This window comes from Myotis brandtii, unplaced genomic scaffold (assembly GCF_000412655.1).
Source record: "Myotis brandtii unplaced genomic scaffold, ASM41265v1 scaffold328, whole genome shotgun sequence".
Lineage (NCBI taxonomy): Eukaryota > Metazoa > Chordata > Mammalia > Chiroptera > Vespertilionidae > Myotis > Myotis brandtii.
Genome location: NW_005362626.1, coordinates 5,604,787 through 5,626,928, shown reverse-complemented (window position 1 = coordinate 5,626,928; position 22,142 = coordinate 5,604,787). Strand labels below are relative to the sequence as shown.

The window sequence follows — 22,142 nt, the reverse complement described above, 5'->3', positions numbered from 1 at the left end:
GAGCAGGGACCAGGGAGTTGGAGCAGGGACCAGGGAGTTAGAGCAGGGACCAGGGAGTTAGAGCATTGGCCAGGGAGTTGGAGCAGGGACCAGGGAAGTTAGAGCAGGGACCAGGGAGTTAGAGCAGGGACCAGGGAGTTGGAGCAGGGACCAGGGGGTTAGAGCATCACCTACTTATCTTCTGAAAATACAAAGTGAAAGGTAAGGTTCCTGCCTTCTAAATCCCACAGATCTTTCTCCTGGAAGACAAGATAATTCATGGGGCATATAAAATGCTGCTGACAGAAGCGGCTTCATGGAGAATGACCTCCTGACAGGTCATGTCTTTGGAAGGTAATCTGAATCCCAAGGAACAAGCAGACCAGACAGAACAGCGATGGGAAGATGCTATGCCAGCGATGTACCAATCAATCGTATTAGAGAAATCTGTGACCCCAACATCAGCGTCTCCCTTGAGCCAGAGTTTTCTGGGTTTTCCTGGCTTTTGTGTTCAGAGCTTTTTCCATCTAAAAGGGAACACCAATGTGGACGACTATTTAGAAGATGGCTGTCAGAGAGCATCTTCCTTTCCGCCACTCATCTGCAAAAAGCCTCACGTGGAAAGCGTTCTAAATCTCTTTCTTAAAGCTCCTGCATGAAAATTCAACATGGCTGCATATGCCACACTCTATAAACTCATTCGCACAGACTCTGTCAATAGGATATAGCTACTCACAATCACTGTAACAAAGAAGGCCTGGACCTTCAGATGCATTCAGCGGCCCTGGGCTCTGCAAAGCTGCCTGCAAGAATGAGGCAAGTGCTTCCTTGTGTGGCCACAGTTGCCTTGGAAACAAAGCCTGAAGCCAGGTCTGCAGGGAAGGCGTGTGCCTTGCAGAAGTGCTGGCTGCACGGCTCTCCACCAAGCAAAGAGGAGGTTCCTCTCAGGTTCCTCCTTCCCAAAACACTAGAATTGTTCTAAATAAACCTATATTTAGCACATCTAAAAGGAATTCAACCATAAGACTTTCACCACTTCCTTTCTGAACCTGTTATGTTACTTCATCGTGCCACGACTCACTATTTTGAAGAAGCTGACTATATTACTTATTAAATCAATTACTCATTCAGGGTGTCTACACTAAAAACAATTTAGAATGTGTTTTACCAAGGGTCCTTCAAAACACAGCCCCAGGAGACAAGCTAACCAACTTCAAACTTAACTCTGAGAGGACCTTTCTTCTCCCTAAACCCAAAATTTGCTTCACCTTTTGAATATGCTTCAGAAAATGAAATAAGCTCCTTATTAAGGCCTAAAGTACCTGTTTCCATTTTTAAGGTGCCTCCAAAGGCCATCCTGTCAAAAAACACACACCATAAATCTAAAATATGAACTTATCCCTTCCATTACAATGTGTTTTGACAGAAAGCAGTCAAAGATATGGAGGGCAGAGAAGGAAAGCAGGGGAAGGTAGTAATCCACGTGAGCGGGCCTCATTCTCACTGTGCTAAAGCAAGACACGGCATCTTGTTGTTTGGGAAGAGCTAGGGAACTGTCAGTGAATGAAACTACTGACACAAGTGTAATGATACTCAGTACTGAGGCCACTGTCTGCCTAAAGCTCCTGCACATGGGCTTAATAAGGCCAGGTTCCCAATGGAGCCCCTCACAGCCAAGATCTCTCCTGGCTTAAAATGCTGTCCTCCTCCCTCCTACCCCCACCCCATCTTTAGTAGACAAGGGGGAAGGGCCAGAGTGAAGTCCACCCTTACTTTTCCAGGTCTTATGGCCCTCTCCCACCTTACTATGCTTGTGACTAGTTCCAATCGTAGAGGGCATTCACCTCAGAGGCCCGATGGTGCCCTCTGAGGCACAGCCAACTCCTAGAACCAGCTGGAAGTAGTTCTAGGGTGCTCCCTGTGATGTACCAGGTCTGCACGCCCACTGCTAGAGTCGCTATTATTTCCTTCCGTATACTTACTCTGGGTTTTTCTTGTTCTATTTCTAGTTATTTTAGTTGTAGGGTTAGAGAGCTTATCTGAGATTTTTCTTGTTTCTTGGGGTAAGGTTGTAATGCTATGAACTTCCCTCTAGAGACTGCTTTCACTGTGTTCCACAGATTTTGGTTGTTTTGTGTTCATTTTCATTTGTTTCCAGGTAATTTCTGATTTCTTCCTTGATCTCATTCTTAAAGCATTCATTATTTAATAACATGCTATTTAGCCTCCATGTGTTTGAATGTTTTAAGTTTTATTGTGGTTGATTTATAGTTTCATGCCCTTGTAATCTAAGAAGATGCTTGATATGATTTCAATCTTGAATTTGTTAAGACTTATTTTATGTTCTAACATGTGATCTATCTTTGAGACTGTTCCATGTGCACTTGAAAAGAATGTGTATTCTGCAGCTTTGGGATGAAATGTTGTGTAAATGTAATTAAATCCATCAAGATCTAGTGTGTCATTTAAGGTCGCTGTTTCCTTGTTGATGTTTTTTTCTGGAAGATCTATCCAGTGAAGTCAGTGGGGTGATAAAGTGCCCTACTATGACTGCATTGCCATTGATCTCTTCCTTAAAGTGCACCGAGTTTTTTTTAATATACTTGGGTGCTCCTATATTGAGTTTCTTGTTGGATCAATCCCTTTAGTATTATATAGTGACCTTATTTGTCTTTTTGTTATAGCCTTTGTTTTGAAGCCTATTATGTGAGAAATAAGTATTGCAATCCCAGCTTTTCTTTTTTGTTTTGTTTCCATTTGCATAGAATACTTTTTCTATCCCTTCACTTTCAGTCTGTATGAATCTTCTGTTCTGAGGTGGGTCTCTTAGAGACAGCACATATATTTGTCGTGTTTTCTCATCCATTCAGCTACCCTATGTCTTTTGATTGAAGCATTTAATCCATTTATATTTAAGGTTATTATTGATAGGTACTTACTTATTACCACTTATTTCTTTATGCCTATGTTCCTCTCTCTATTTCTTCTTCTTCTTAAAGCAGTCCCTTTAGCATTTCTTGTAATGCTGGTCTGGTAGTATTGAATTTCTTTAGCCTTCTTTTGTCTGGGAAGCTCTTTATTTTGCCTTCAATTTTAAATGATAGCCTTGCTGGATAGAACAGTCTTGGTTGCAGGTTCTTGCTTTTCATTACTTTGAATACTTCATGCCAATCCACTTTGGCCTGAAATGTTTCTGTTGAGAAATCTGCTGACAGCCTATGGGAGCTCCCTTGTAGGTAACTAACTGTCTCTCTCTTGCTGCCCTTAAGATTCTCTCTTTGTCTTTGACCTTGGCTCTGACAGACTTTTAAATGTCTACATTGACCAATGACTATCACTGTGTGCCTACTGCGTGCTGGACTGCTACAACAGTGGTCAATGGGCAGGCAGAGGAAAGTGGTAGAGCACTCTTTCAAAACCAACTAGGCATCGAAAAAAAGGGCCGTATCCAGTGACATTTTCAAGAGTGGGAAAGGTCTAAAAGTATTTAGTGCCAGAGAGAAAGGAACTAAGAGCGGGAGAAGTTGAAGATGTTGGGAAAAGAGGCCAGACTGAAGGGCCGGGTCCTGGCAGTGCAGCGGGAAGGAGAGCACAGGCAGAGGGAACACCAAGATGTGAGAGAGAAAAGAGGCACGGCCAGGTGTGGGGTGGAGAGCTTGGAGCCTGCACCCCATCGTGAGTCTGCAAAGGAGAGAGGCCCACAGAGAGAAGAGGCTAGTCACCTGCACGTAGAACCCCAGAGCCCACACGGCCACGTGGCTCTGCTGCCCAACAGTCCCAGCTGTTGTCCCCCCGGCCTGCCTCTCACATCCTCTTCCTTGTCACCAAACTGAAATTGACTCATGAGTAGGTCTTGGCTTAGCCAGCAAGAACTACCAGGGAAAGCCCTCTGACAGGTGGCCATGCCCATTCAGGGGGTCTGGGTCTGGCCTGTCGGCCCACCCTTTACCTCCTCTCCATCCCCCTTGTCTGGCAGAATGTCTGACACATGACAGGTGATTATTTGAAAGCCAGAGGGAGAGAATGTAGGCACAGATGTTTGCAAAGTCTGCAAAAGGTGTTTACATTTAAGGTTTCTTTCCATGAACAGCTATGATTTAGCCTTAAGCCCTTTCAATTTAAGGAAAAGTGTGCCAGGCACCCCTTAGAATCCCAGGGGCAATGAGCAGAGATGACAGGAAAGAACTGAAACTCCGATGGGTCGAGGGAGGAGCAGGCAAGCTCCTACCTATCCCTGAACCAGTATAAGAAGCAGACTGTGGCTCAGGGCTCTGCCCTTGGCTTGCTCTGGAAACCTTAAAGCAGAGACATTTCCTACAAAAAAGTGTTCTCGCTCTTGCTGCCCCGAGAACCTGTCTCAACAGCCTCGATGATCATCTTAGACTGAATAAAACAGGTTTACCAGAAAAACATAGGGCAGGATGGGCCACAGGAGAGATTTCCCTGATTGAGAATGGAAGGAACCACAGGAATGGGAGGGAGGCGGTCCATGGGTGCTGGACACACAGGAGGACGTTAGTAGACCCTCGGCCTCTGTATCTGAGCGCGCTCAGGAAGGGAGGCGGGGCTGGGGAAGGCGCTGCGTGGGGCAGGAGCCTGCATCTCCAGAGCTTGGTTGTTGCCAGTCCCGTCTCTTAGGTTCTTTGGGGCCTGAAGTCTTTGTTCACATGATCCAACTTTCACATCCTTCCTCGAACCATACTGGCTCTAGCAGTGCCTTATCTTATGGAGAAAATAAAGGGGAGATAAGAGCACATTTTCCACATATTTTTGCTACAAGAGGAAGGCAAATACTTTCCAGCGAGTGCAAGAAGAAAGACCATGTATAATGTAGATAAGGAAAAACCCAGCTGCATCTACCTGTGGTGAGGCAGCCGAACACGATCTTTTCTTGTTTCTTGAGGTTGAGAAGCAGGAAGGTTGGGATTCTTGTTTTCACTTCACATATGAAGACATGTAAAGAAGGTAACGTTGCCCTAGCTGGTTTGGCTCAGTGGATAGAGTGTCCGCCTGCAGACTGAAGGGTCCCGGGTTCGAGCCCAGGTTGTGGGCTCGATCCCCAGTTGGGGGTGTGCAGGAGGCAGCCGATCAATGATTCCCTCTCATCATTGATGTTTCTATCTCTCTCCCTCTTCCTTCCTCTCTGAAATCAATAAAAAATATTTTTTAAAAAAACACAAAAAAGGTCACGTTTTAAAGGCATTTTCACTGAATAGGACTTCAGTGCAGTTTGTTTAGTTCCCATAATTCTAGCCCATATTTAGTTCCTTGAGGTTCCCCTCTCATGTAGAACCTATAGACAGAGCAGCCAGGGTTTACTGCTGTTTACCTCTGTTTTATAGACTTTGAGATTATCATGTTAGATGTATATTGACACTTTTCCTTTTATAATTGAACACCCTCTTTATTTCTAATAATGGTTTCATGCTTTTAAGTTTATTAGTTTAATATTCCAATTCTGATACTAGTTTTTGTTTGTTTGTTTGCTATAGTTTCTTGGTAGATCTTTTTCTACTAGTTTATATATTTTTAAACTTCCTGGGTATTTATGTTTTAGGTGTGTCCTTTGAAAACAATATACAGCATGATTTCTAAAAGGTATTCAATTGGATAAATCTTTGTCTTTTAACAACTATAATCTATTTGTGTTTACTGTAATCACCAATACTTATAGACAAATTATTATATCTTATTTTGTGATTTCTATCATGATGTCTGTTCTGATTTCTTTTCTTTCCAACAGATTCATCTAGTGAGTTTTTATTTATCTAATTTTTTGTATTTCTTTTCCCTTTAAACTTACTTGGAAGTGATTTCTATTCCTACACTTACAGTGGTCATTTGAAAATGCTAACATACACTCCTGAATTTGCACATGCAAGAGAAACCACTCCTCCCGCGTCCTCAGAACACCTTCCCCTCTCCAGAGTTGAAGTGGTTGGTGCTCTAGTTCCCTCTGTAGCTGAAGTCTGTAACTCCCCATCAAATCGCTGTCTTTCGTTTAAGTGGTCGATCCATTGAGATTTATAGACATATTTACCAACTATTAATCCCAGCCCTTTCTTCCTAGATGCACTTCCTCTCTAAGAGCCTGTTCTTCAGACAAGAGAGTTAACCTCAGAAACGTTAAGAGACTTTCCAAAGTCACACGGCGAGTGAGCACCGTGGCCCACCCTGAACTCCACAGCTCCCGGGTTCTGGACACACCACAGCCTCCCCGCCTGCTTCCTAAGCACACACACGGAGAAGAACTGGGAAAAGGACAAGAATGCCGGCCCAACATTTCAGAAATGCAAAGCCCATTACCCTCTGGGTATGAACGAACGTTAAGAGACTTTCCAAAGTCACACTGCGAGTGAGCACCGTGGCCCACCCTGAACTCCACAGCTCCCGGGTTCTGGACACACCACAGCCTCCCCGCCTGCTTCCTAAGCACACACATGGAGAAGAACTGGGAAAAGGACAAGAATGCTGGCCCAACATTTCAGAAATACAAGGCCCTCTGGGTATGAACAGAACTTTCACAAGCTAATCAACAGACACTTGGCACCATAAATGTGGCAGAACATTCAAGATGTTTTTCTGTTTCAAGAACATCACAGTTTTCAAAAGGGTCAACTGACTGCATCATCTTTTGCCTCCACTGGCCAGGTACCCTCTGAAATCTGAGCATCATCTCTTCTGAGTCACCTTCACACACATGTAGCCAAGGCGAGCTCTCCTCAGCTGTGGTTACAACAGTTTCAAAATCAAGCACACAGGTATTTACAGGAGAAAACAGGGAAAGCCATTGTCTTACCTGTGCCACTTCTTCAAAATCTTCATGCCGTTTCTGCAGAGCTCTGGCCCGATGGAGAGATTTCCCCACACCTGTATGTTTGCTCAGAAATGCTTCCCCATGGTTCTCGATCCAGTCCAGCACCTGCAATGAAAACAAGAGTTTGGCCATAAAAACGACGGCCTGCGTTGCTCAAGGTTTAGGGCTATCAACTGAAGATACATGCTGTTGTCAAAACTCTATTTAAAAAGAAGAAGAAGGAGAAAAATGAAAGCAATTGTATACTAATCTAACACACTTGAGAATTATATCTTCTATCAGCTTTCCACCACAATTCTAATCAGCTCTTACTTTAAATGTGTAAATCTATGTAGTGATGTTACAGCAATGATGATTAATTTAAACCTCACCTCACTTCATGACCGAGCCACCAAATCTGACTGCGTATGATCGGAGTTATCAAGCCACAGAGACCAAAGCGCAATTCAGGCTTAACTACAGTTAGTGTTTTCCTGTCTCGTCCTTAGAAGACTTGACACATATCAGTAAAACCCAAGAAAACAAAGCCCTTGAACGCCTCTGTCCTGGTCTTTAAGGGCAATTTCTTCTATAAACTAAGCTGTTGTGAAAGCGAACAGTCAGTGGATTTAATTACTTAAGTTCTTGTTGAAATCCACTCCACTGCAGAGACAGAGGGCAAGTAGAGCGTACGCCCGACGTTTCCAGCTCACAGTGGGGACCGAGGAGTTCACTGGCTCTCGGAGTGGCGAAAGGCTGACAATAACTAACGAACTATTTACACGACATCAGATGCACACGTTGTCACTTTCTGATGGAGCGGAAGTAACTAGCAAAAAACTCAGTGCTGTCTTTGACTAGAAACTAAAAACACTAAGTAAAGGGGCCATCTAAATATTTAAATAGAGTTGTTATTATGCAGCTAAAGCACTGAAGGCTGCCTTGAACTTGCATTTCAGTGACTGTGGTAACTAGGCATATGGATCAAAAGGATTTGGGACTGCAGAACCACCTGGGCAGGCACAGCTAGGATGGTGGCCTACAGGGCAACCTAGAAGCCTGCCAGCCATAGCACTCCACTGAGGCAAATAAAAGGGCCTAACTCAGGGTTCGCTGCTGCAAAGGGATCCCTTGCCCTTTGTCACCTACACTACAGAGATGCCAGCTGTGCTAACAGGTGTCCAGAAGAAAAGAGACAGCAAGGGCCCAAGCCCCCTGTCTAGAGACAACGGCCTTGCTCCTCATTGCTCCAAACCAGTGACCTTGGGAAGCTGAGGGCCTGAGGGGGTCCCTTCTGCGCAGGGCTTAACAACATTTGCAATAAATAAAATGGCTTGCGAAGGGGACTCGATCTCTGTGGGCCTCTCTGAAGGCCCTTGTAGAATCACAGACGCTGAGAGCAGAAGTGTGTGGGTACCTGGAAGGGGAGGAAGTGAGGGGTGTATGGAGACCAAGCTCTGCAGTGGGTGCTCGGGCCAAAGCTACACGTTTACCTTTGATTGTAGATAGTTCATGTCTGAAACTTTCTGTCAGCACCACCACTCTGCCAGTCACCTGGGGGCACACTACAGAGTAAGTCTCATGGGGTCCATTTGTATTCTGTCTATCACCTCAGCCCCCATCCTTCTAAAAGCTCTCTCATTTCCCCCACTCACCTCCAGCCCCTGCATACAAACACAGGTTTTGAGCTGCAGTTTCCCCACTGGCTCAGTGGTGATAACCAGGCCAGGTTGCAAATGTTCCGTGATATCGGGGTGAAGCACCTTAACATCAGAGTGGCACATACACAGCACCTGAGCAGCCCCACCCACAGACACAACCCGAGGCAGGCTTCCACCTAATTGTAAGCACTGTGGTGGCACAGCTAAAAGGTTCCATTGCTTTCTAACTAGTGCACTTAGTACATTACTTTTCTTCAGAGAGAAAGAGAGAGAGAGACCTTTAGTATCAGTACTGCCATTAGAAGGTGGTGCTACACTCACTGCTGGACTTCAAGGCACATATCAAGCTACCGAATTGTTTAGACCACAGGCTCGTAGTACATATTTTAAAACACATATTTTAAAATGCACTCCTGAATTAATGTCCAATGACAATTTCAAGACATCTCAGCCTCAAGGAATGGACCCAGTCAATGGAATGTGCCTCTGGACATGAGGCCAACCTCATGCAAAGACAGGGATCAAATATTGTAAGACTGAAAAGAATTCAGGGCTATATAAGTAGCACCTATGCCTCAGTCCTCCTGCCCGTCAGGCCTGCGTGCAGGGCTGGGAGGCATTTTTTACTGTAATTATGGTATATTCTGTATATTCCTCAACTGTAAAAAAAAAAAAATGAGGCCATGGGTAAGGAGCAAACCCGATGATTACTGGTGGCTCAATACAGACCTGAAATGTGGCACAATTTCAAAAGGTAAAAGGTGAACATTATTCTTGATAGAAAGGGCTGGGAAATCAAAATGCAGTATTTAAAAAATAATAACAATCGCTCAGCCGGTTCCATGGTTGAGCGTCAAACCATGAACTAAGAGGTCCCCGGTTACATCCCGGTCAGGCACAAGCCCGGGTTTTGGGCTCGATCCCTGGTATGGGGAGTGCAGGAGGCAGTCGATCAATGACTCTCTCATCAGTGTTTCTTTCTCTCCCTCTCCCTTCCTCTCTGAAATCAATAAAAGCATATTTAAGAAGTAAAAATAATTTGGCCCGCAACCAAGGTACATGCCCTGACCGGAATCGAACCTGGGACCTTTCAGTCCGCAGGCCAACACTCTATCCACTGAGCTAAACCGGTTACGGCATAATTTATTTTTTAAGCCTAAGAAAGTGTTTCAGGAAGCGTAAATTAGAAATGAAAGCTATTATAAGCCAACTGCTCAGGGTTATCATGGGCATTTTTCTTTCATCAGTGGTTCCTTTAGACAAAATTGTAAATAACCAGGTCAAATTATACTTCCAACAAATATGAAAGCAATTCAAAGAAGAGTGTACAAAGTCCAAGCACTTAATTAGAAGGGTAGCAGACAAGTATGAAACCCAGTTCGTGTTCAAAACCAAACCCCCTCCTAGGCTTTCGCATCTTTCACAAGTCGGAGAACTTTTCCCAGATTTCCACGGAATCCTGAATCAATAAACTGGTCCAAGGAGCATTTCACAGACATGCTGTGGATTCTTCCCACTTAAGACATACATGTATTTGCAAACCAGGGGGCTTCATCAACCTCGGCCAGCCGCCTTCCGACCTGAGCTGTGGAGGCGGCTGCCATCTCTCTGCCTTGTGACCTCGAGCCCAGGAGCAAGGCCCACCAGGATTTGCTGCTTTGCTGCCAGACGCCGGGAGAAGGGCAGAGCCGATCCCTTCGGGCAGCCTACCTGGTTCAGGGCAGAAAGCAAAGCAGGGGGACAACCCCGCCTTCCCTCCCGGTCAGAGGATGTGGGAGGAGATCCTTCCTCTGTGTGTCGGTGCCCTCTAATGGACTCAGTGACAGCACCAAGGTCAAGCCCGCTCCCAAGTGAGCCCAACACCTATGTCTCTTAGCATCAAATGTCAGATGTGCAGGAAATCCTATGGATTGTTTAGCTTAATTCCCAGTTTGTAATTACAAGATTGAACATGACCATGGTAAGTATGGTTATGCCCATTTCTCAGCTAATAATGAGATTGTTGTCAGCATGCTATCTAGGACGCTGTTCTAAACACTAGATAAGCCTCTGACACTAAACAATCAGGAACACATTAAGCCAGTCTATTTTTACTGGTAATTCATGACTCAAAGAGTATTCAGAGAAAATATACAAACATCTGTCAATTCCAGTTACTGTTTGAAGAGACATACACAGCAAATTTTTTCTGTTCCAAGTCAGGTTTTTTGTGTGTAAAAATAAAAACAATAAGCTCTTCTGATTCTATATTCAGTTAAAATAACTATGATTACATGAAGCAAATAAAAAAAAACAAAGACTTCTCAGATACTCTGCATTGGTTCTTTTTTATATAAAATCAAATTTTTCCAGACGTAAAATAGAAATTCCCTACCAAACCAAAATTGACCTCATTTTACTTATTTTAGTTACTTCCTTGTTCAACCTTCTGGCTTTTATGTAAATCACTGGAGATACCAATGTAGACAGAAATGGACCTACCATGTTTCTAGCTGTGCTTTTAACTACCTGAGTGCTGCTGAAATCAGAACCTTCTTGATGATCAAATCAACAGTGTGGTAGTGATTACAACAAAGGACAACTGACCAACTGAGCAATGCCATCTCAAATTTACTAAATGTAAACAGGTGACCAAAAAGGAGGCCTTCACTTAAACAATGTCAATTTTCTTAAAGGCTGGTGTTTGGCATTGCTGGAAAGTGATGTACTATTACTATACTATTAATGTCACTTACCCACAACGTTTAAAATCACAAATGAAGAAATACTGAGTTTAAATTACCGCCTCCACTCCTCCTCCTATCTTGGGCTGCCTGACACTTTCCCCAATGCTCCGAGCCTATTGAGCCCTGAGCCAGTGTCTCCGTCCTGTTCTCTCCTTCCCTGAGGCCAGGCCACCTGCTCCACTGCACGGAGAGGAAAACAAGGCCTGGGCGGCTGGGACCTGCTAGTAGGCGAGTTCTCTCCCTTGCTTTCTCCGGTGCCATGTATCCACTCCTAAGGTGACTGATGAAACTTCAAAATAATTTTTTTAAATGTCTCCTTAAGTAGCTACTTTCCTTGACTCTGGAAGGTGGGCAACTGCAGCTTCTGAGAAAGCCCTCTCCCTAGCCAGGGAAGCCTCGCATAAGTATTCCTTCCTTCCTAAGGAGCAGGGCAAGTCAACGCGACTCCTGATTAGCTCCCGAGTGAAGTGCCCCTCAGGTCAAGAGCGATGAGGCAGCTAGAAACCCACGAGGCTTCTGGGAGCCTCGGCCAAGTCACAACTCTTTTTGAGGCTCCGTTTTATTACCTGGAAAAGGAGGGGCTTGGCCTGATATGATCGCGAGGGCTCCACATTCTACGGTGTGCATGACCTAACTTTTTCAGTACAAAGAAACAGACACAAAACTCAACACGCATCTGTGGGCCTTGGGGACAGAGGGAAGAAGGAGAACTTCTTAGGCCCAGCACTTCCAGCTGCCAGACAGTAATGCCGGTCTCCCCTGCGCATCTTTATTTCTCTCCACTGGAGCCAAGACACTCTGTTTCATTCATTATATTTCAAAATAAGTCTGTTCTAAATATATATAATTATTCTTAATATTGAAATATCTATTTTTTAAAGTGGTTTCTAAAACATTCCAAAACAAACTAAGCCCAAATATACTAAGCTCACCTGGAAAAAGAATCTATCAAAAAACAACAAACAAACCCCACAAAACCCCAGTCAAATTATACCAGCAAAAGCAGGGTACAGAGCCACAATGCCCTGCGTTGCGAGAGCTACTTCTGCTTACCAATATGCCCTCCTATGAAACACCACTCCATGCACTTTCCTGGCTGAAAGGAAGTGTGGGTGAAATCAATGAAGAAGGGCTCACAAAGGGGTTACAGGCTTTTAAACTTCTACATCCATCCATCCAACCATCCATCCATCTTTAAAAAAAAAATCACCAGTTCTCCTTGTATTACCCTAGTTTTAATTACAAAAACAACAGGAAATTTCTTTAGAAAGGCAAAGAAACTCAGGAAGAGGGAAGAAGAAAAGTAGGTAGGTTATTATTCATATAGTCTCACCTTCGACATTCCCCCAAAACCCCAATCAAACCATCACTCTATCAACACAGGTAAATCCTTTTAGTAATTTTCTAAATGTTTGAAAATTATTTTTCCATTTTCAGATTAGAGATGAATGTAAAATAGTCCAAAGTTGTCCAAGAAAAATCTTCCTATGTCCAGATACTGTTATCTGGGGAACTAAAGTTACTGTGTATAGATTAAGTCCACTTACTGACTATATAAATATATACACACACTCAGGTATGCATACACACATGGATGCACACTTCCCTGTCAGCCCACCCGGGCACTTTCCCCTTAGGAGCTCTGGCAATAAAAGGGAGGCTCCAGCTGCCTGGGGTTGCTCTCGGCTCTGCCCACTCCTTATCGTCCTGGATCCGGAGCACCTGCATCCTCAAGGGCTCGAGGGCCTCAAGTGCCCGCTCACTTCCGATTCACACCAGTCCCCTGGTTCCTGCTTCCAGTTCCACTGCCTACACTGCCAGCTCCCACACTTGTGTTCTTGTATTGTATCCATTTTCCCACCTTTTTAACTCCCTCCGGTGAACTTTCAGCTGTGGTTACTAGGATTACTGACAGTCATGTCTCTTCTGGGTTCACTAGGACAAAAGGTAAGTAAAGCTGTGGCTCTACACGCCAGGAAGACCATTGGTCAGCCTCTATCTGCTCTCAGCAGGCTACTCATCCCAAACACTTGCCCTCCAGCATTTCCGAATTCAAACCAAGAAACTCTCAGAAAAGATAGCAACCCTCTAAACCAGTGGTTCTCAACCTTCCTAATGCCGTGACCCTTTAATACAGTTCCTCATGTTGTGGTGACCCCCAACCATAAAATGATTTTCATTGCTACTTCATAACAAATTTTGCTACTGTTATGAATCGTAATGTAAATATCTGATATGCAGGATGTATTTTCATTGTTACAAATTGAACATAATTAAAGCATAGTGATTAATCACAAAAACAATAGGTAATTATATATGTGTTTTCTGATGGTCTTAGGCGACCCCTGTGAAAGGGTCGTTTGACCCCCAAAGGGGTCGAGACCCACAGGTTGAGAACCGCTGCTCTAAATCATTCTTACAAGAGCCACAATCAGAACTGTGAGCAGGGGCATGTAAACAGAAGAGAATGTTAAACTGCTAAGGTTATAGAAGGATTCTGATGAATGGGATGCAGAAAACCCACCTTTCTGACTTCATGAGCATTAAGAGCAAGTATGTGGTGCCAACGTAGATATAGCCTTAAGTCAGGCATCACGAAGAGATGGCTTCTACTGGCAAAGGTCAGCAGCCGAGGACCCAAGGTGAACCTGTGAAGTTGCTTCTCTGTAGACCTGAAAGCCACTTCTCTGCCTCTTTGGCATTTCCTGACTTCTCTCCCTCTTTTAGAACTTGGCATTTAAGACCCTAATTTTTGCATTCAAGTATCAAAATCTTTAATTTTTAAAGATCTCATCACACTTGCAAAATTCCCATGAACTAAAACTATCACTTCCTTTCTCAGCCACCCCTAACTCCCCAACATCCATCAAATCTCCGGTTTCTTCAGGCAGATCTCCTAGTTGGATTACTTGATTCCAAAATAAATGAAGAAATGTTTAGCCCAAAAGAATCTTTTAGCAAATTCCTTAAATTTCTTCATTAACTCACTCAACAAATACTGAGCATCTACTACCGCAGACACTTGGGAAACACCAGGAATAAAAACACCCAGATCACTGCCTCTGTGGACCTTACATCTCTGCTGGGACTTCTCCATGACTCGCACGGAGTCTGGCTCATCACATTCAACCAGAGCAACCTTTGCAATGGTGTCCTAATCTTACAGAAACAGGTCCTGAGCCTTCATGGCGGAGGTCGCCTTTCCCGCACCAGACCCAGCTCATGCCTCCCCACCTCTACACACAGGGCCACCTGCTGCTCTCTGATCAGGCCCGGCCTCTGCAATCCTTTACAATTCTCACTGCCCATTCCTCAACCTACTGACCTTTTACCCATCTTCCATAGATCAGCTCAAACCCTGCCTCTCCCATGAAGACTTTCCTGGTGCCCAGCAATTGCTACTTTCAGAATAGTCATTAATGGCCCAACATGAACCTGGAGAAAGTTCTTCCAGGAGCTAACTCAGCAAGGGTGACCCGCCCACACGAAGTCCTGCAAGGAGAGTGAGAGGTTTTTTAGGGGAAGGTCTCCCTTTCTGAGGGGCTTCCCCTGGGGAGGCCAGCCTGCATAGTGTGGGTCACCTCACACCACCTGCTGGAGTGACTAGATCCCACCCACCCCAGGGGCAGGCGGGCTGGACGAGTGAGTAGGAAAACGGGTTTGACAGCATCCTGCTTCCCAACAATCATCCCATTTGAAGGAGTACGACACACATACATTATCTCGCTCTAGTGAAATAAAGCATATTCTCAACAAAAACCACTGCTCGGCAGTAGCCCAACCATTTGCAGAGCCAACCAAACACCCAACCGAGGGCTGCTCGAATGTAGACAGAAGGCAGTGGGAATGCATGCTATTTGATCATCTGGAATATGGCACAGAGAGTACTGATTCTATTTTGAAATTCATGACAAAGGTTAACCTAGGTTAGTAGCTACCATATGTAGGGGCAAGTCTTCAGCAAGACCTCCCACTCCCCTACCCCATCCTTTGATTTGGACAAATGCTAAGCTTCACCGGCCCCCCACACCACAGCATGACTCCATCCGAAATACCTTCCACACAGAAATCACAGAATTGCCTTTGCTTGTTAACCACTAAAGCAAAATTACTCATGCTTTAAAAATCAAATGCCCCCTGCCATGTTCCCACCAGTCCCGTCCTTGGGGGTGCTCTGTTAACAACAGTCCGGTGTCTGTTCTTCCAAGGATTTTTTCACAGACACATACTGTCCCAGGTGGAGGCTTGTTTTCATTAAAATGTCATCATTCCACACCTACTGGGGGGTGAGCTGCTTTTCTCTTTGTCTCAGCAGTATTTACAGATGCTCCTCCTCATCCAAAACAAACAAACAGAAACTCACAGGCAGCTCTAGTCGGCTTATTATATGTTTGTGGGTTTTGATTGTTTTTGTCTTTACAAATTTACCTTCTACTGACAACGTCTTTCTAAAGTACTACATTTTTTCACTTATTCTCAGCTTACCTCTCCTACTCCGTGCTCAGTATGGCAAAACTTTCCATGTGTTATAATGTCTTGAGTTTCAGAAACACAATTTTGGTGCTGACATCCTATGTACTCTTTCAAGGTAAAAGACTGCTTCGTCTTATCAACTTCGCTCCCGACTTCACAAGTCAAGCCTACACAGCAATTTTCCTGTTTGCATGACAAGTCCAAACCTTTCCCGGACATTTAATCAACGAAACCTTTCGCTTCCAGAGCACTCACCTGCTTCTGATGGAAGACTAGCAGGAGCTGCAAGCATTCCATGTTCTGCAGAACTTTCTCCTGCTGACACCCCACCCAACCGACTGCTCGAGAAAAAAGCTAGCTGAAAGTACTGGCCTCATTGTTGCCATAATTACCTTCCAAACACAAAAATTAATGTTTGCCTTTTTCAAATTCAAGCACATTAAGAACTTGGCGCCAAATCAGACTAGACTCCTCCCTATCCCCACGGCCTGCCTTTCCCCCTGCCTCCCTGGGACATAAACAGTCCAGTGGCTTATTCTTATGGGACTGGGGCCCCGGGGAGCCCCAGAGGTGGGGACAGAGGGGGCCTGTTGCTGCTGCAGACACACGTCCAGAAAGTGTGTGGGTCCACGGGTGTGTAATGAACACTTGATCCGAGAGCCAGAGAGGTGGGCAGGAAAATCCTTTCATAATTACATTTAAACTATAACCATTTCATTGTTGAACGTTTTCGGACAATTCAGAAAAACTAGCACTCCCGTTTTCAACCTCACCATTTCAGCTCTCACAGGGACTCCTGCCGCTGGCTCCTCCCCCCACTCCCCGTTCTGTGTTGTTCCCCAGCAATTATCTTCCTGGACTAACACTGTTGTAAGGAAGCATGACTCACATCGACCCATGATTCCCGAGGCATTGTGCATGGGGGACTCCAGAGAGCTCAAAGATCGTAAGTAGAAGCAAAGCATAGTGTGTGAAAATTAAAAATTACAGCACAACGAAGAGAACTGTGAACTCACCCGATTCCCGTCGTGCGAAGAAGGGTGCGGAGTAACGTGGAGAATCTGTGTGTTCAAAGAACACAGCGCGAGTCTCCGCACTCTCAGCCCATTGGGAGGAAACCCACTCACCTTCAGGTGATCCGCAGGGAGAGTGAAATCTGAGCTCCTGCAAGTCTGAGCACAGCACGGCTCCTGGACGCCCAGGGGGAGCTGGTTGGGTCTATCACTGTGGCTTCCTGCCAACTCCCCTGGATGCCTGGGCTACCCTGCACCCCCCAGAATTCCTCAGCCCAGAGCTGACACCTCATTCACACCCTCTATTTTAGAGCAAGGACACAACTAGTATCTTATTTATCCCTAAAGCTAAGTCATATTTTATAGGCCCCCATTGTTTTAATCCTCAAAACCCAGGTCGCAGGACAGCCTTCCTTATTCCATACTAAGCAGAAAAACAGTATGGGGACTGGGCTTACTCTAATTTTTATAACAACATCAAAGGGATATCAACTGCTTAGAAATGAGAGTCACAAAAGTCCACTTTTCATTCATTAGGCAGCCATTTATTAAGCACCTACTGTGCCCCACAGGCCCCCAGGTGGAAAAGAAGTGCGACCAGCTTAGAGCTGAAGCAGAGGAAGAGCAGAGAAACCTTACACTGTAACAACACCTGGTATGAGCACCTTTGCGTTATTCTCACAAATAACTTTAACTGCGAATGCCCTGTCTCAAGAACAAAACTCAAGAGTCTCCATGAAGGCCCAGCATCATCTCACATGCTCCGCGCATACGTGGGAGTTAGCGGCTGAAAACCGCCTGAGCAGATGATCTCAGAAGCTGCGTGTGTGTGACTGTGAATTTGGTTTTCTCCCATCATCATCTCCTACTCGCTCCATCAGCACGTAGCCCAGTACGAGGACCCACTCACCTAACTCTCGGTTTAGCACGACCAGCCCCTATGAGGAGGAACGCCGCGGGCAACTCACCTGCTGGACGTCCTGCTGGAAAACGCACAGCTGCAGCCGCTGGTGGAGCCGCACCTTGCGGTGCTGCCAGATGTTCTCCAGCTGCCGCTGGTGGTGCAGCACCTCGTGGATGACGTCAAGCACGTGGTGCACGGCCTTGGAGTAGTTGGCCGAGGCTGTCAGGGAATCGGAGCTGCCGGGGGTCAGGGGCCGCTGGAGCTTGTCGAGCAGCGACTTCCCATCCTGGCTCACCTGCCCAGAACAGACAGCGATGAGAACCAGTGACTGCTCGGCACTCGAAGTCTGCCCGGCCGTGCGGCACACTGTCCTCGACGCACGTGCGCACACAGCCATGTGCACACGCGCTCGCACACAAACGTGAGCCACGGTTTTACTCAAAGGCATATTTTATAATGAACAAAATGAAAGAAGAACAACTCCATCAGTTATCCAATGGCACTACAGAACCAAATGTGGTAACACACTGAGTTAAAAGAACACCTGTTACCATGAAACACTGTAAACGCGGTTCTTAATGAACACACACAGTGTTTTGCCTTGTGACATAAGTCAGCGGGTATAAAATTGCATTGCTGGGAAATCCTCAAATTAACATGTAAAAGTGGTAATTGTTAGAGAGAAAAACAATCACAAGAGCAAATTTTAATGTTGAATCTTGAAACCTCAGTTTTTTTAAATCAATAATTTAGCACTAAGCAAGGAGTATGTACATAAACTTTCTTACATAGTTGGATAGCAATTTTACTTCACGAAATAAAGAGAAAATTTTAAAATGCCATTTAATTTGGTTCATTTGCTTTAAAAAGTAATGTTAATTAAAATGTCATCAGCTTTGGGAAAAGACTTCTGTGCTGTATTAGCACAGTGAACTATGGAATATACAATGAAATGAAAAGCATTCAGACTAACCAAAGAAGTAAGAAAAGACGAGGGCGGAATATGAAAAGAAAAGCATGATGTGTTTTTCATTTTTAAGTGAGTCTTAAGACTGAGGGATGATTAAGCCAAGCCAGATGTCATAGAAGGAAAACATGTCCGATCAGACAACAAAAAGGAGTCGTAGAGGAACCGGCTGTGTGACTCAGGGGGCTTCTTAAAGTAAGGCTTCATCTCGGAGCCCTTGGAGCTCAGACACCTCCGAATCTGAAACCTCCTTGGATTCCTGGTTACAACACAAGAGGGCGAGGAGGAGGGGTGGGTGAACGGGACAGGCTAACACAGGGAGCCTCTAGCAACCAAAACCTGGAGGCCAGTGGAATTTTCTAATCTCTTCTTTTAATCTTTTAAAATGGTAAATCATGTTGGAATGTAACTTTTTCCCCCTCATACCAGATTTTGAGATCTTTGTTGGAAGTGCTAACTGTGGCTTATGAAGGCTGCCCGTCATAGATTAAAATTGATCTAATACATCAAGATGGCAACACTTGAGCGAAAACAAGCCAAGCCGACGTAACCAAAGAAAACAGGTAGGAAAAGAACCAACTGAACCACTAGCAGGGTCAGGCATGTGCAAAAGCTAAATAGTGCAAATGAGCATCTTCTAAAGCAGGGACAGCCCCAGAAGTCGCTGGAGTCTGCACGGGCATTTCTGATTGTGACTGTGAGCAGGGGAGGCCCTGTGAGTGCCGGGCGGGGCTGACTGCCAGGGAGTCAGAGGCAAGATGTTACTTCAACACGAAGTGTCCTGCTTTTGGTGATTACCTGAGCTGGGCGCTATTTAACATATAAACATGGAGTTACTGCTCTCTTTTTCTTGCCTCCTCTAACAGTCGCTGATTTTTCTGGGAATGCAGTTACCATGTGAATCAAAGCAAGGCCTGCTTTTCTTTGGAACTTTACAAGAGTTGCTTACCATTTCAAAATATCAGCAGGTAACAGCAGTCTAGTATTGGAGTCACCAAACCTAACTCATGCCGAGTCTGCATCTGCAGTTGCCATATTCACGATGGCTTTATATTTATGGCCAGAGCATGAATATCTCGTTTTTTTCTCTTCTATTGTTGCATGTACTTAGGCATTTATAGACTGAAAGTTATATTTATGGCCAGAGCATGAATATCTCGTTTTTTTTTTCTCTTCTATTGTTGCATGTACTTAGGCATCTATAGACTGAAACACATTTTATCATACATCACCTTTCTTTTGTCTCTAATTTATACCATAGCATATATGTAACATATATATGAACATATCTAAACTTTATGTAAAGCTAGATTACTAGCCATACATTTATCTAAGCAGGCCTCATAACCATTTGTTAAACATGCCTTGGTGAACATGTCAGATGGACATTGAACCGAAGGTGTGGCAGAAACCGACAGATGCCTCCTCAAAGTCACTTCCTCCATAGCCAAACCCCTACGGTCAGGTACAGCAACACCCCAGCTATAAAACCATATTTCCCAGCCTTGATTACAGAAGTGGCCAATGTACAGAAGTAAAGCCTGTTGAGTGGGACTCCCAGAAAAATGCTGAATAGGAGGCTGGGCATGCTCATTCCCCTTCCTCGTCCTCCTCCCCGATGCCAAGAACTTGGTGGAGATGGCTGGAGCTTCGGCAGCTATTCATGACCTTGAGGGAACCTTAAGGATGACAGCCAACTTGCTAAAAGAGCAAAACAAAAAGCAAACGGGTCCAGAGAGCCTCTTACTAACAGAACCACCACACCAGCCCTGGAATGCCAGCCTTGGGGCTTCTACACGGGCAGAAGGCAAACCTCTATCGTAAGCCATTGCTTTGGATCTTAAACCAGCAATACAAGATGGTTTTCCTGCCCTCACCAAGTCTCCAAAGATATCCATGTGACACCATTAATATTCCACCACTGAGAGGGAAAGAGTAATCCGAGCAAGAAGATTCCAGTGACTGCCGTTGCGAGGGTGTCTTTGTAACAGCTCGAGAGCAGACACGATACTGGGTTGAGAACATCACGCTTGCCCATGAAGGAGGGGTGGTGAGGAATGGCTGAGTGCGGAACACACAAATACCTAAACAAAAGACAACTCACTAAGCAAAGCTTTGCCTTCTGGGAATTCTGAAACAGGGGTTAAAGTGTCTCTTGGTGCCACTGCTGGCTGTCACTCAGTGGTAGAGATGGCAGCAGAGGTGGTAGCAGAAGTAGCAGGAAAGACTCTGGGCAACAAAACAGATCTGCATCCACTAGGACCAGACAGCCTACAACGCCAAAGGCACGCTCAGGCACCACATTTCCCCCAAAACCTTTCAGAAGCAATCCTATTTTATCTCCCAGACTTGTCAACTTAAAAGGTATTCTTCAAGCACATAAATGATTTCATATAGTTAGCAAAATATTTTTGTTTTTGTAAGAACAATAGTAGTATGTAGGGGGGAAAATGCTAGAATTTTATGAAGACTAATGTCCTATTTTATAGAAAGAGACTTTTAAATGGTACAGAATAACCAGAAAATTACTGAAAGAAGAGATTGAAAAGTATATAGAAGCCAAAATATTCATATACAATTCAAGTACTAAAAAATAACACATTTGTTTATGGTATGTGATATAGTTTTGATTTCTTAGCTATAGAACCAGATGAATTAATTTGCTTAAGTTACACCTTTTGTCTAAAAATGTGTTTCTAGCCTTTAGGCAGTCAAACCCTATCCCCCAAAGGGACAGTAGCTGCAAAAAAGAAAATCTTTATTACCAAAAAGCAGCACTTAATCTTCTGTAATTTTTGAACAGATCAAAGTGGCTCATTGTTTCAGGTTCTGCTCTGGTTGAACACAGTGCTCGGGGCTTGAATGGCCACAGAAGTTACATTTTACAAAGATTAACGTTTTATAAAGATATGAACTAATATGCTCAAATACCTAAATGACTTAAGAAAACGGAAGTACTAACTAAAGCGAAAGAAAGGGATTCAAGTTTACAAGTTTACCATATCAAAGGTATGTTAGTTCCTAATATTTAAGTGGAAACTTAATTGTTTAAAATATAGAACAAAAGTCTGGTTCTTGAATATTTACTTTTAATCACAACCGCACCTAAGATTTCTCGCTTGAATTCCTGGATGTCACCCTAAAAACAGTCCACCAAACCTCACAGAGACTTCCTATCCTCATTTCTGGTCCTTGGATCAATATGTTTCCCATTAAATCAGAATGGAGCTAAGAGTCTCTGGCAGGAATATTCTTCACTTGCACAAAGTATGAATGTTGCTCTGAGCTGAGAGAACAGTACTTGGAGATTATTGCTTAAGTTTGCAGAAACACTACCCAAAGACCAACTATGACCTATGATATGTCAGTCAGGTCCAAATGTGGTGTTTTAGATATAAAAGTGTAGGAAATGGCCTGGCCAGTGTAACTCAGTGGTTGAGCATCGACCTGTGAACTAGAAGGTCAGGGTTTGATTCCTGATCAGGGCACAAGCCCAGGTTGTGGACTCAATCCCCAGGAGGGGGTGTGCAGGAAGTAGCCGATTGATGATTCTCTTTCTCATCACTGATGTTTCTCTTTCTCTCTCTCCCACTCCCTCTCCCTTCCTCTCTCTGAAATTAATT

General features: G+C 44.5%; 1 protein-coding gene across 1 annotated transcript in view; it reads right to left on the bottom strand.

The window, feature by feature from the left end:
- Nucleotides 1–22,142, bottom strand: part of TRIO (trio Rho guanine nucleotide exchange factor) — a 217,751-nt gene that overhangs the window by 149,061 nt on the left and 46,548 nt on the right. Inside the window, exons 9-10 of the mRNA XM_005871063.2 lie at nt 17,617–17,847; nt 6,779–6,901 (exon numbers count right to left, since the gene is read on the bottom strand). Of these exons, the coding sequence (XP_005871125.1) occupies nt 6,779–6,901; nt 17,617–17,847 (354 nt within the window). The remainder of the gene's footprint in view (nt 1–6,778; nt 6,902–17,616; nt 17,848–22,142) is intronic.